A 13523-nucleotide genomic window follows, 5' to 3' on the forward strand; every position below is an offset into this window, starting at 1 on the left:
AATACAAAAGTCATTGCTCCTTCGAAGAGTCGTAATTTAAAACAAAAACGCGAAAGCAAAAACTTCTCTGGACTCCAGAAAGTGAATAGATTTTTTTCTGGTTTGATTTCAAGCCCTTTTTTTCCTTTTAGATGTTAGATAAAGATCATCATCAGCTTTATCACTATTTTCTAGTTTAGTCCAGTTTAGTCTATCTTGTGTTTATGAGAGTAGTACGATTACCAGCCATCTACTTTCTCCGACAGCTCATCATAAGAAACAGAATGCAAGGCAGAGGCAAACTGTGTTCTTGGAAATTAGATTTCACAAATTAAAATCAATTCCACACCAAGCATTGGTAGGAGCATGGGTAATATAGATGTAAATGTGCCACTGTCAAAAGATGGCACCTTTGCCAAAACCAGCTCATAACATTTTTGATCTGCTAGATTTTCCCTGATCAAATGTAAGATCTATTATTGTCTAGGAGTGACAACACCTTAGCCATGAAGCAGTAGACAATGTAAACTGATGAGTAGGGTCCACAAGTGCAGAAGTATGTGATGGTTAAAAATTGTCTACCCTCTGTTATACCAGGAAAGGCCCATTAATACCTGGTTTGAAGAGTATGGTGTGGAGGAACTTAAGATTCTGCACAAAACCATGATCTTATCTCCATTGAATACTTTTGGAATAAAAATTGGAACATGGTTTTCCAATATTTAGCATTTTGTATAGTAATTTATTTGCAAATACCTTTTACATCAAGTGTGTCCTTCATGTCTAGAAAACCTTGACAGGTCCTGGAAATCTTTACATATGATTCCATCTCTTCACAAAGTTCTTCTTGGGTTTTAAACTCCATCATGTCTTCATCACCTGTGAGCTACAGTGGGAGTCAATGAAGACATAAAGCATGTAAGACACAATGGCATGTTGTTTACAGTTAAGAAATAAGTTCTGAACATGTTCTAAATGTTTTGCCTTGGCTATGCCCGTAAATCCACAGCAGAATCCTAATAAACTGTTTCCTCAGCTCACTTGAAGGTTATTGAAGTGAGCATGCAATGTGTTAAAACTACCCTTGAGAGCAGATTACTAGGTGATAAAGACATGTTTATGATATTGGTTTATGATGTTAGATGATTGTTCACATCCGATAGAAGGGGGAAGAAGTTTTCTGACAACAAAAAAACTTTCTGTATTTACTACTGAGGTGACATACAACATGTCTAGAAATCGAAATACGTGCATATAGATTAATACATATCTGCCATGTCCTTAGCTGTCCATACCTCTTGCAATAGTTGATATACCAACATTGCAATAGTTAAAGCCCATAAGATCTGTGCATTCATAACTCATTCTGTAGTATGTAACCAAGAAGCTTTGGCCCAATCGCTAAGGTTCTGCTGTCAGCTGCCAATTGGGCGAAAACCCCTTTAAACTTCAGGCTATATACTTGGCATATGTTTTACTGCATTAAATATGTATGCAGATAGTGTAATGCTGCCCAAAGCGTAAAGTGTATCTAAACTTTTTTTTGTATTTCAGTATTGATCAGCATTTGCAAAGTTATGCATTTTGGTAATACACAGGGTGGGCCATTTATATGGATACACCTAAATAAAATGGGAATGGTTGGCGATATTAACTTCCTGTTTGTGGCACATTAATATATGGGAGGGGGGAAACTTTTCAAGATGGGAGGTGACCATGGCGGCCATTTTAAAGTCGGCCATTTTGGACCCAACTTTATTTTTTCAATGGGAAGAGGGTCACGTGACAAATCAAACATATTCAGAATTTTACAAGAAAAACAATGGTGTGCTTGGTTTTAACGTAACTTTATTTTTTCATGAGTTATTTACTAGTTTATGACCACTTATAAAATGTGCTAAAATTGCTGGCCATTGTGTTGGATTGTCAATGCAACCCTCTTCTCCCACTCTTGACACACTGATAGCAACACCGTAGAAGAAATGTTAGCACAGGCTTCCAGTATCCGTTGTTTCAGATGATGCACATCTTGTATCTTCACAGCACAGACAATTGCCTTACGATACGAGATGTGCAGCATCTGAAACAACGGATACTGGAAGCTGTGCTAGCATTTCTTCTGGGGTGTTGCTATCAGTGTGTCAAGAGTGGGAGAAGAGGGTTGTATTGACAATCCAACAAGTGATATATGTTTCATGTGCTGGGTGAGTTAGTTGTGCAGATTGTAAAGGGAGAAGGTGGCAAGCTTGCCGTGCTTTTTCCTTACAGCACGCATGGACAGTGCGCTCTATTGCTGGCTCTTCAATTCTAATTACAGCTGGTGAGGGAGTGCACTGTCACTGTGCATTGAGAAGAATATTGCAGAGTAAGAAGGAAGCACATACTGAGCATAAGGCAGAATTGCTCCATAGAGCAGGAATTAGCCCAACCCCTGAAATGGACGTCACTAATGACACTTCATTTCTGGGTGAGGACAGAGGCTGTGGCAATGACCTCAGCCTGTTCCCCCTGATAACATCCCATATGAGTATCCCAGCATGGAGATTCTCAAAGTGTCATCAAAGCGAAAATAGGGAAATAAAAAAAAAAAGAAATAATTATAGAGGGAAGGGTAGTGACTTTTTGATTAAACCATATCAAGAAAGCTATTATATTATTAAAATAAATAGAGATTCATTTAGGATGAAAATCAATGCTAGTTTCAGACCACCCATTTAACACACCTCTGCAGCATAGTGTTTTGGAAAGAAAGAGGCACAATAATGTAATGATGTATATTGCAAAAAATCATGATTTGCAAAAGCTGATCAAAATTAAATGAAGGGAACATTTAATTACTCTTTAAGGACCACTGTAAGATTATAATCAAATGTACTTGACTATTTTGCTTGTGTTGTACATAAAAGATGTCAGACACAATGTATAAGGTAAAAAAAGCACATCAAATCATATATGGCCTACAGAAGTTACATATGGCACAGTGATCATTTATAAATTATAAGTGAAGGTTTTATCACCATAATGCCCACAAAATAGCAAACATACCTGCACAAATCCAGTAATGTATTTATTGCTGTATCATTTCTATAGGGAATGAGGTAGTTGTTATCCATGACAATGGGAAACAAGCACAGGGAAAGCAAGAGGAGTATTTACCTTTTAGCTCCTGTTTGTCTACACCCAGTGTGTATACACTCACTGGCCACTTTATTAGGTACACCATGCTAGTAGCGGGTTGGACCCCCTTTTGCCTTCAGAACTGCCTCAATTCTTCGTGGCATAGATTCAACAAGGTGCTGGAAGCATTCCTCAGAGATTTTGGTCCATATTGACATGATGGCATCACACAGTTGCCGCAGATTTGTCGGCTGCACATCCCTGAACCGTTGATACAAGGCAGGATGGATCCATGCTTTCATGTTGTTTACGCCAAATTCTGACCCTACCATCCGAATGTCGCAGCAGAAATCGAGACTCATCAGACCAAGCAACGTTTTTCCAATCTTCTACTGTCCAATTTCGATGAGCTTGTGCAAATTGTAGCCTCAGTTTCCTGTTCTTAGCTGAAAGGAGTGGTACCCGGTGTGGTCTTCTGCTGCTGTAGCCCATCTGCCTCAAAGTTCGACGCACTGTGCGTTCAGAGATGCTCTTAGGCCTACCTTGGTTGTAACGGGTGGCGATTTGAGTCACTGTTGCCTTTCTATCAGCTCGAACCAGTCTGCCCATTCTCCTCTGACCTCTGGCATCAACAAGGCATTTCCGCCCACAGAACTGCCGCTCACTGGATTTTTTTTCTTTTTCGGACCATTCTCTGTAAACCCTAGAGATGGTTGTGCGTGAAAATCCCAGTAGATCAGCAGTTTCTGAAATACTCAGACCAGCCCTTCTGGCACCAACAACCATGTCACGTTCAAAGGCACTCAAATCACCTTTCTTCCCCATACTGATGCTCGGTTTGAACTGCAGGAGATTGTCTTGACCATGTCTACATGCCTAAATGCACTGAGTTGCCGCCATGTGATTGGCTGATTAGAAATTAAGTGTTAACAAGAAGTTGGACAGGTGTACCTAATAAAGTGGCCAGTGAGTGTATACCGGGCAGAGGAACACATGCGTTCACTCACAGTAGGAAAAATGGGCTGACTGAGATGTCACATTGTAAAAAAAAGAACTGGGGTTTGGCAAAGCAATAAGACTGGTTGTTTTGTTATAGACCCCATTCTATGGTGGACCAGTTCTTGATCTTTCCATGACATGGACATTGCTTGTGGTTGAAAAAGCTGATCTTGAGGGACATGCTGTTATCCTGAGGCATTGCTAGTTCAGGGATTTTTATTTTGCATCAATCAAAAAATACATAGATGGTTGGTTGTCGTTTACTTAATATCCGTTGGTTAGAAAATGTTACAGAAAATGGAGCCATGGTATAATAAAGCCATTCTTGAATATTATAAATGCAATCTCTTCTTCATACTGTGCACTGCACATATCATCAAGATGATGAACAGGCCAATAAGCAGCATAACCGACAGTAAAGCACCTTTATAGATAATTACTTCACATAATCCAATAAACTGGCAGTTAATGAAAATTCACTCATCTGTCCCCGCTGACCTGAAGCCATCTGCTAACCTAAGTTATTCATACCCCCATCCCTGCGGAGAGACCTCCAGAGTGACTTGTTAATAATTATTCACTAGCCCTTCTAACAAGCGCAGCTTACATGGAAGTTGTGTATGTGAAGCATTCTGTGACTGTCCAGCTTCTAATGGTGGTGAAATATAATAATGTCAGTCAATAATGATAGCAGGTTCTTCTTTTATTGTTATTGGTAATATAACACATTTAAACGCAATGACTTGTGCCCTATTATATATATTTAACTAATTGATAAATTATACATTCTCACAGTTGTTTGTTTTTTTTATAAAATAATTTATTTTTAGCCAGCTCACCTCTGTCTGTTCTTGGAGTGGAGCTTGGATATGCGTTCTGACCAGATGTATGACAAGCAGAAGAAAGCAGAAAGGTATTCCAGCTCCAGTTTAAAAATATTCATTTGATCAGAAATTTTTTTTTCTTTTTAAAAAAATGACCACATTTTGTGACTAGTTCCATCCAATGTCAGAACATGATACAAGAGAGAAAATGGAGAATGGAGAACATGAAGCTACGCGTTTCGAACGCAACTGGGACATTCTTTGTCAATTTTTTCCTGAATAAATGAATACTTTTTAACCGGAGCTGGAATACCTTTTCTGTTTTCTTCTGTTTGTTTCTTTTAGTTGAATGTTTAATTTGAAGATTCTATACCTATATGTCAACTCAGCGGTGGACATACTTTCTGAAAAGGAGGTTCATTTGGAGAGGAACCTCAAGTGATGGAAGGGCCCATTCTGCTATAGTAAAGGTACGTGCACATGACTTCTAACCCACAGCAAAAAATCAAACATAAAGGAAGAATTAGATGGCTGTATAACTCGGATGAGGATCGCAATGCAATGCTCAGACTGACCGGTGACTCTCCTGACCCTAGTGAGACAGCTCCCGCCACAGTCGGGTCGGGAGAGCCGATGGCCAGTCAGAGCATTTTGTTGCAGTCCTCGTCAAAGTTACACGGCTTTATGACTCTTCCCTAATGCACAGTAATGTAAAACTACATTGCTGTGCACTTAATCAGTCTTTTGTTGCTTCTTAAAAGCAGGAAGCTGTGAAGTGGTTAAAGAAGTAGCATTCTCACTCTTTTGGCGATATCCATCAAGACCACTGTCTCTTTTAAGCAACTTTGCTTAGGAAAACCTTGGCAGGTCTGCCGACATCTTGAAGAAGCAGTTTGCACACACCCTAAGGCTTAGAAGAAGAATTTATTTAGGCAAGAGATGGTAATCCTGCCATGAATATTTAGAAAGCTGCCATTTAGGGACTCAAGGAAACAGTGGCCAGTTTATGCTCTTATTTTATTCAAATTACTCCTGAGTATGTCTTTTTTAAGTTGGTTTGTTTTTCTATATCCAACATATGGTTACCTACTGAACCGCCACAAAACCAGCTCTACCCTCTCCAAGTGTATCCTCACCCATCCCCTGCAGACTGTGAGCCCTCGAGGGCAGGGTCCTCCCTCCTTCTGTACCTTTTAGTGCCTTGTTTTTTTGCTTATGTTTAATGTACTTGTCTATATTTGCCCCCTATTCACATGTAAAGCGCCATGGAATAAATGGTGCTATATAAATGTTTAATAATAATAATAATAATAATAATAATAATAAAAAAATAATAATAATATGGTTTCTGAAAAATGGGCCTTTTATTTGGTGTACTTTCTAGGTCTGTACCAATGGGGCATAGCTCACAGGGTAATAATGCAGAGCAGTCTAAAGACACGTTGCTGAAGAATTCTGTGAGCACCACCCCTTTGGTGAAGACCAAAAAATCATCACTAAATTTAAAAGTCCTTATCTCTTGAACTGTATAGTAGATTTAAAAAAATGATTCCCTAACTATGACCACGACACAGCCCTCCATGTAGTATAATGCGCCTACACATAGCATAATGGCTCCACACCTCACCACACTGTAACTGAGATGTCAGATGCTGAAGGAGCATGATGGTGGATTAGTTTCTACTGTATGGAGACCATGCGATGAGAGTGCACCGGGCCCCCCGGCTCACTGGCCTCAAAGCAGCAGCTTCGCCTGCCGCCACTGGCGATACACCACTGGTGCAGAATGAAGGTGGTGCATGTGAAATGGGTTCAGTGAGTGGGAGACACATGTACAGCATGCGTACAGAATCTGAGTAATGAGTGGTGAATGATCGGTGTATAGCCAGTTTGTGGGTTATGTGTGTAACATTTATTATTTGGGTGACATGTATGAACTATGTGGGCAATGAGGTGAATAGCATGTGCACATTGGATGGTGGGGGCCCATAAACAATGACTCTTTGCTCTGGCTGACCTTGGAAAGAAAGAACAAAGCCTAATATTTTTTTCTTTAAAGAGGCTGTATGAGATGAGGAGAATTGACCTGTGAGTTTTTCACTTTCTGCCTGTAGTCAAGTGACGGTATTTCTGGTAAAAACCCACCCTCCAATCTTATGCAACCACTTTAAGAATATTAGAACAAAGGAGTAGATCCAAGATGAAGGTACACTATAAATCATCAATATTCCAGTAGACATCTCAGAAGTATAAAAGGCTGAAATGCTTAGCATTCATCAGGTACAACTTACATTGTCAGCTTTCTGCAGATTATCTTCTACCTCATTTGGATGAGTGTCTGGAGTATTAGGTGCATTTTGGAATCCAACTGGAGGGGGAAGGACGTGTCCTGATAAGGAAGACGAGGAAGGGTTAAAACATTACTTTGGTGTTAGTACAAAGTGGATGCATATTAAAAATGAAAACAAAATGCATTAGGCCTCATTGACACAGTGATTTTTTCACATCCTCAAAAAATGGACCATTATTCAGCAGTGTGCTGGATCCGTTTTTCCCTTGTTTTTATTCCATGTGTTATATTTAACATCTGTATGTCAACCATTTTTTATGTACAAAAAAATCAATGGAAGGTACCAAGCTTCTCCCAGCAATCAGTGAAAAATGAATGAAGTACGAATAAAGTCCAAAACCTAGAGTACTCAGCAGAGCTGTCTACACATATCCTGCATGACCATGTATGCCGTAGGGCATCTTAGCATGGAGCCAAGCAGCTTCTGCATGCTGCCCTACCATGCCCAGTGAGCAAAGCAATGCAGCAGGGACCAAATATCTCGTTCTTTCAACTGCCGCAAAAGACTCCGTAGCCCTAATGCATCAAGACTGGCGTTTTGCGCTCAACTCTTGATGAAAAGTTCACTAGAGTAAGATGTGCCTAATTAATTAAGAGATGTGTGCTTTTTATTGAATTTAGTGCATCTTTTAGTTGCCCTGCGCCATCACAAGAAATGTATTTCAGTCAGGGATTGGAGTATATACAGCAGCTGTCGAGACATTTGTGATGTAAATTATGATAAACTTGTTGGCTGTGTGTGGACTCGCCCTGACCCAACTAAGCTTCTTCCACTTTTCAAAAAGTTGTCAGAGTTAGTTGACTGCGACTGGCATAAATAATTTCTGCACATACAAGATTTTGCAACATTTCAATCAGTGATATGGCAGATTTCTGGCAAAAAACCCTCTAAATCGGCTCCTTTATCCTTTCATATGAAATTAGAAAAAAATAGAGGTACATACGGAGGAAACCCTTTACGTTTCTATGGATGCTATATAATGTTTCATTTTCAGCTTGGAGGTTGTATGGAGCCATAACATGGCCATGTCCCTGAAATATTACTAGGGACTCCTAAAGTAAAGCATTTCTGTATACAAGCTCAGGGGTTCAGTCCCCTCACTGGCTCCTTGAAAATCTGAAAAGCACTAATAAACATACATAACTTATACTGGAAGAAATATAATACCATATAATCCTTTTTTTTGTGTATGTATATGGAGAAAAAATAATAAACGAATATAGGCTTTGAGAGACATTTTGGAGCTTGGGTGTAAGGAACGTTTTTAGGAACATAATAGGGCTAAGGTTTATTTGACGTTGTGCAAGTCAGTAATCCTATCGTACAGCTTCAACATGACAGTGGATTTCCACAAAATTCACGTAACATACATTTTTTTTTTTTTTTGCAAACATGTTAAAAGTTCAATTTTATGGCACAAAATAAATAATGTTACACTTGTTTGTGACCTTATTACATTGAGGACAGGACATATCCTAAGTTATTTAAGTGGGATGTTCCCACGTTGTTATAGATCGCATTAATCATTGCTGACAAAGCATCTTACAATGACATATTTTTTTAATTTTTGCTGTCCAGCCTCTAAAGATTATTAAATTTGGAAGTCATGATACCTTGTACAGGAAAAATCATGAATTCATTAGTATTAGCATCTTCGAGGGCGTGATCTTCTTTTCCACAATCTGAGTGATCTAAGAGGGCAAGCCGTACTTCTGCAAGTGACTCTTCTTGATTGAAAAACCCAGTTGGAAGCGATGCAGTGTGTTTGTAGGTTGCTGAAAAACATACAGGAAATTACTTATAACTATAATTTGCTGATTATCATCCAATGTTTAGCAAAATAATTTTATTCGAAATATAAAAGACATTTGTTTTTAGTGAAGTGAAGCTACTCATGCACTTCTTTTATTAAGTGGTGCTGTGAATGGCATAAGTATGTGAACCTTGACTTTCAGCATCTGGTGTGACCTGTTGACCAGCAACAATTGCATTTAATCATTTTCTAGTAATTGTTGATTAGTCCTGCACATCGTTTTGGAGGAATTTTAGCCTATCCCTCCGTATAAGGCCTCCATCACATGTACGTGTGTCCAATACTTGTAGCATCTGTTTTTACGCATACCAAAGCCACGAATCCACACGTACCTATTAAATCCTATGGTGATTGTCACATGTCCAAGGGTTTTCACATGAAACATGTATCCATGTCCTCGTCCATGTCCACATAGAGGCATGTCCTTTTTCTTCCCAGCAGCATGGATGACAAGGGCCAATAAAGTCAATGGGTACATGTAAATACGTACAGCACATGGATGACATCCTTGTGCCGTCCATGTGACACATACCAGAATTAAATGCATTCAAAAAATTACTGATTTTTATTTGCTAAAGATGTGCAAAGTTAATAGATAGATAGGTAGGTAGATAGAAAGATCCATAGATAGATATAGATAGATAGATTGTGCCTTACATATGTAGCTTATTGCATATCTATTAACCTAATAAATAAAGGACAAAATGACAACCCCACATTTTTTGTAACCAGCAAAGGTAAAGGAGACAGCTGAGAGCTGATATTATTAGGCTGGGAAGGTTGATGGTTATTGGGCCCTTTCTAGCCTAAAAATACTAGCCCGCATCCACCCCAGAAGTGGAGCATCACATGAGATGCTCCAATTCTGGCACTTCGCTTTGACTCTTCCCGATTGCCCTTGTGCAGTCGCAATAGGGGTAATGGTTTTTGGGGTTGATGTCAGCTGTGAAGTGTCCAAAGACACAGCTGACATCAAGCCATGGTGATAGTAATGGAGAGGTGTCTACCAGACCCCCTAACCACTAAATCAGTAATAAAAAGAAAACACACACACAAAAAAATAATTTATTGAAATAAATGTTCCTCAACACATTCCCTGATTCACCACTTTGTTAAAAAAAAGTATCTGATTATCCTGAAGGTTGACAGGCTTTTTTTGCTCACAGACATGTGATATTGTACTATTTTCCCCATTTAAAATATGAAAAAGTCTAAAATAGTTGACTCATATGTTTGATTTGGTTCTCTTTATCTACTTTTAAAACTGACGTTGTTTTTGTTCAAATTTATGCAGAAAATTTTATCACTGATATTGTGGATGATGATTTGATGGATTACTCTGATTTTACACTGCAATATCACATGCCTGTAATATTATTTTGAGGAATCTTTCAATAGAAAGAGTTTAAAAAAAATGTATGCAGAAATATAGAATATTCTGAAGGGTTCATAAACTTTCAAGCATCCTTGTATAAGCATATTGAAGGCAAGTACCATATAAGATAAAGACTGTTTCAGAAGGCCGCAATGCAGGTGTATTTTATGGCTGTTAGGCTACTTTCACGCATCAGTTTTTTGCCGTTAGGTACAATCTGGTGAATTTTGCAATAAACGGATCCGGCAAAAATTGTGAAAAACTGATGCGACGAATCTGTTTTTTTGCTGGATCCGTTTTCTTTTTTTTTTTTAAACCCGGGGATAAAATTTGGACTTCCTGTTCTGGAGAGAAGAGAGAGAGAGAGAGATTTGAATGGAAAAATACATGAAAAACCGGAATCGGCCGCCGGATTCATCATTTCACCTCGCATTTCATCCTTTCCTCGGCGGAACCGTCGCTCTGCGTTTTTTCGCTGGACAGAGAAAACGTTCCTATGTACGTTTTCTCTGTCCGCCGGAAAACTAGTTTTCGACGGATCCGGCAGAAAACATATAAAATGTGAGGCCATCTGTCGCAATCCGGCGCTAATACAAGTCTATGAGAAAAAAAACGGATCAGGCGGCAACTTTTGCAGGATCCGTTTTTTTTCAAAATTCACCAGATTGTGCCTGATGGCAAAAACCTGATGTGTGAAAGCAGCCTTATTCTGACTGCTCCCATACCTAAACTAAGTCAGAGGCCTAAAGGCACTATGGAGAGAGGAGAAAGTTGCTGCCAGACACCTTTTAGCGGCTTTCTCCTGTGGAAATGAAAAACATTGGGTCTTTGAATTTAGGCTTCCCTAATCCTGTTTGACAACATTATCTACCAGGGCCAGTCACCTTCACACATTAGGTGGTCATTCTATCCTGCCTACTGTAATGAGCACGAGAACATTTAGATATATTAAAAAATATAGAAATGGCAGTTACGCAGAGTACTATTAACAATAATTTTTTTAAAATTTTGGTTTCAAGACTCAGTTCATTAGTGCTTTTCTTTTCTTTTGGTTGTGATTGAGCAAGTGTTTCAGTGATCATTGTGTTTGGCTTTGTGTTGGTATATAGCTATGTGCAATGTTGATATACTCTGTATGTTATGAACCATGAACCATTTTCAGCTCTACCTAAAGCTTTGTAGCCAGATTTAATGATTGGCAGTAAAAACATTATTTTGAAAATATTATTAAGGATGGATAATTCTTTATGAAGTCTGTTGTGTCAATCAATCCTAAAGACATGCTTATGAATTTGACTGTGATGTTAAAGATATCAAACAATAGGCATCGGTAGGCCAATAAAGGCAAGAGGATATTGAATGCACCTGAAGGACTTTATCTGAATCCTGACTTATAGATGAGCAGATGTATTATATGTAGTCTGTCACCTCAAACTGACAGTATAAACTAATCATATAGCCCTGCTCGGTATATTGCCGCTATAAAAATTACACCTTTAGTGTTATAATTGCTGCCTCCATTCTGCAGAAAATAAAATTTAATCAAATATACTAATTTGGTTGCTCAGTGGTCAAGAGAGTCAGTGCACATGTAAAGGAGTGGAGTTGTCAACACCCCTCATGAAGACCTTATAATGCATTGCCTAGTTTTATGTGTAGTTTTCCTTAATTTATAGCCCGCAGTACTTAGTTAGCCAGTAGACAGGGACAACTATTGGTCTCAGCCCATGGTGGGAAGAGTTACGTGGGCAAAGAAACTCACTTCCTGTTTGTTAGCAGTTATTGAAAAGTACAGAGAAGAGCAGGGCCTATGCTCAGCATAAATTAAGGGCATTGTGTGTGAAGCAGAGAGAGGAAACCATACTCAGGTAGCAAATTCTGAAGTAATCAAGTGTCTAGTAGCAGAAGGATCTTTTTTTCAGGCAAGTGGTGAGACTCACATCAAGTGTTATCTATACTCAGTGCCGGAGTCACCACCCAGTGCACCCAGGCAAGTACCTGGACCCTGAGCAAACAGGGGGACCTACTCGCCATCGGGGACACCACTGCACTATGGGGCCTGCGAGTCGGGGGTCCCGATGCCAGCACAGGTGCTTTAAACTGATTAAAATACACACCTCTCCTTGTTCCCTGCTGCCCACAGGTCCGGTCTCTTCCTCGTCTTCTGACTCTCTGACATCTCAGGGCAGAGGGCGCTATGACGTCACTACAGCACACCCTCAGCGCTGAGCAGTGCACAGAGCCATGAATAGGATGAAGACACCGGAGCTGAGGAGACCAGACCTGCAGCCAGAGGGAACGAGGAGAGATACGTATTTGATTACTTATTTTTTATGTATGAAGCCCATTCTGTATGTTGCATTATATGGGACCCATTCTGTATGGTGCATTATATGAGGCCCATTCTGTATGTTGCATTATATGGGACCCATTCTGTATGGTGCATTATATGAGGCCCATTCTGTATGTTGCATTATATGGGGCCCATTCTGTATGGTGCATTATATGAGGCCCATTCTGTATGGAGAATTATATGGGGCTCATTATTCTGTATGCAGCACTATGGGGCCGATTATTCTGTATGCAACATTATATGGGGCCCATTATGCTGTATGCAGTATTATATGGGGCCCTTTAAGCTGTATACAACATTATTTGTAGCCCAATGTGCTGTATGAAGCATTATATGTGACCCATTCTGTAGTAAGTATTATATGTGATCCATCGTACTGTATGCAGCGTTACATGGGGCCTATTATTCTGTTTGGAGCATTATATGGGGCCCATTATGCTGTATGCAGCACATGGTCCGAGTGCTGTGCATTTTTTCTCACATCCATTGACTTGAATTGGCGAATCTCGTCCGAGATACACTGCAAATCGCAGCATGGTACTATTTTTTGAGCTGAGAAAAAAATTGTAGATGAGATGTAATTCACTGAATTACATTGGTCCGAGTGCAATATGATTTCTCACATATGGGTACGTACCCTTAGGCTGTGTGCACACGTTGCAGATTTTTTGCAGTTTTTTCACTATAAAAACGCGAAAAAAACGCATACATT

At 39.5% G+C, this 13523-nt stretch overlaps 1 protein-coding gene across 1 annotated transcript in view; it reads right to left on the reverse strand.

Annotated features, from left to right (window-relative positions):
- The window catches only part of LOC143773763 (uncharacterized), a 118786-nt gene extending 117953 nt beyond the window's left edge, over positions 1 to 833 (reverse strand). The window contains exon 1 of the mRNA XM_077261110.1: positions 736 to 833. Coding sequence (XP_077117225.1) covers positions 736 to 808 — 73 coding nt within the window. The 5' untranslated portion in view covers positions 809 to 833. The remainder of the gene's footprint in view (positions 1 to 735) is intronic.
- Between the last annotated feature and the right edge of the window lie 12690 nt (positions 834 to 13523).

Source organism: Ranitomeya variabilis, chromosome 5 (genome assembly GCF_051348905.1).
Source record: "Ranitomeya variabilis isolate aRanVar5 chromosome 5, aRanVar5.hap1, whole genome shotgun sequence".
NCBI classification, from domain to species: domain Eukaryota; kingdom Metazoa; phylum Chordata; class Amphibia; order Anura; family Dendrobatidae; genus Ranitomeya; species Ranitomeya variabilis.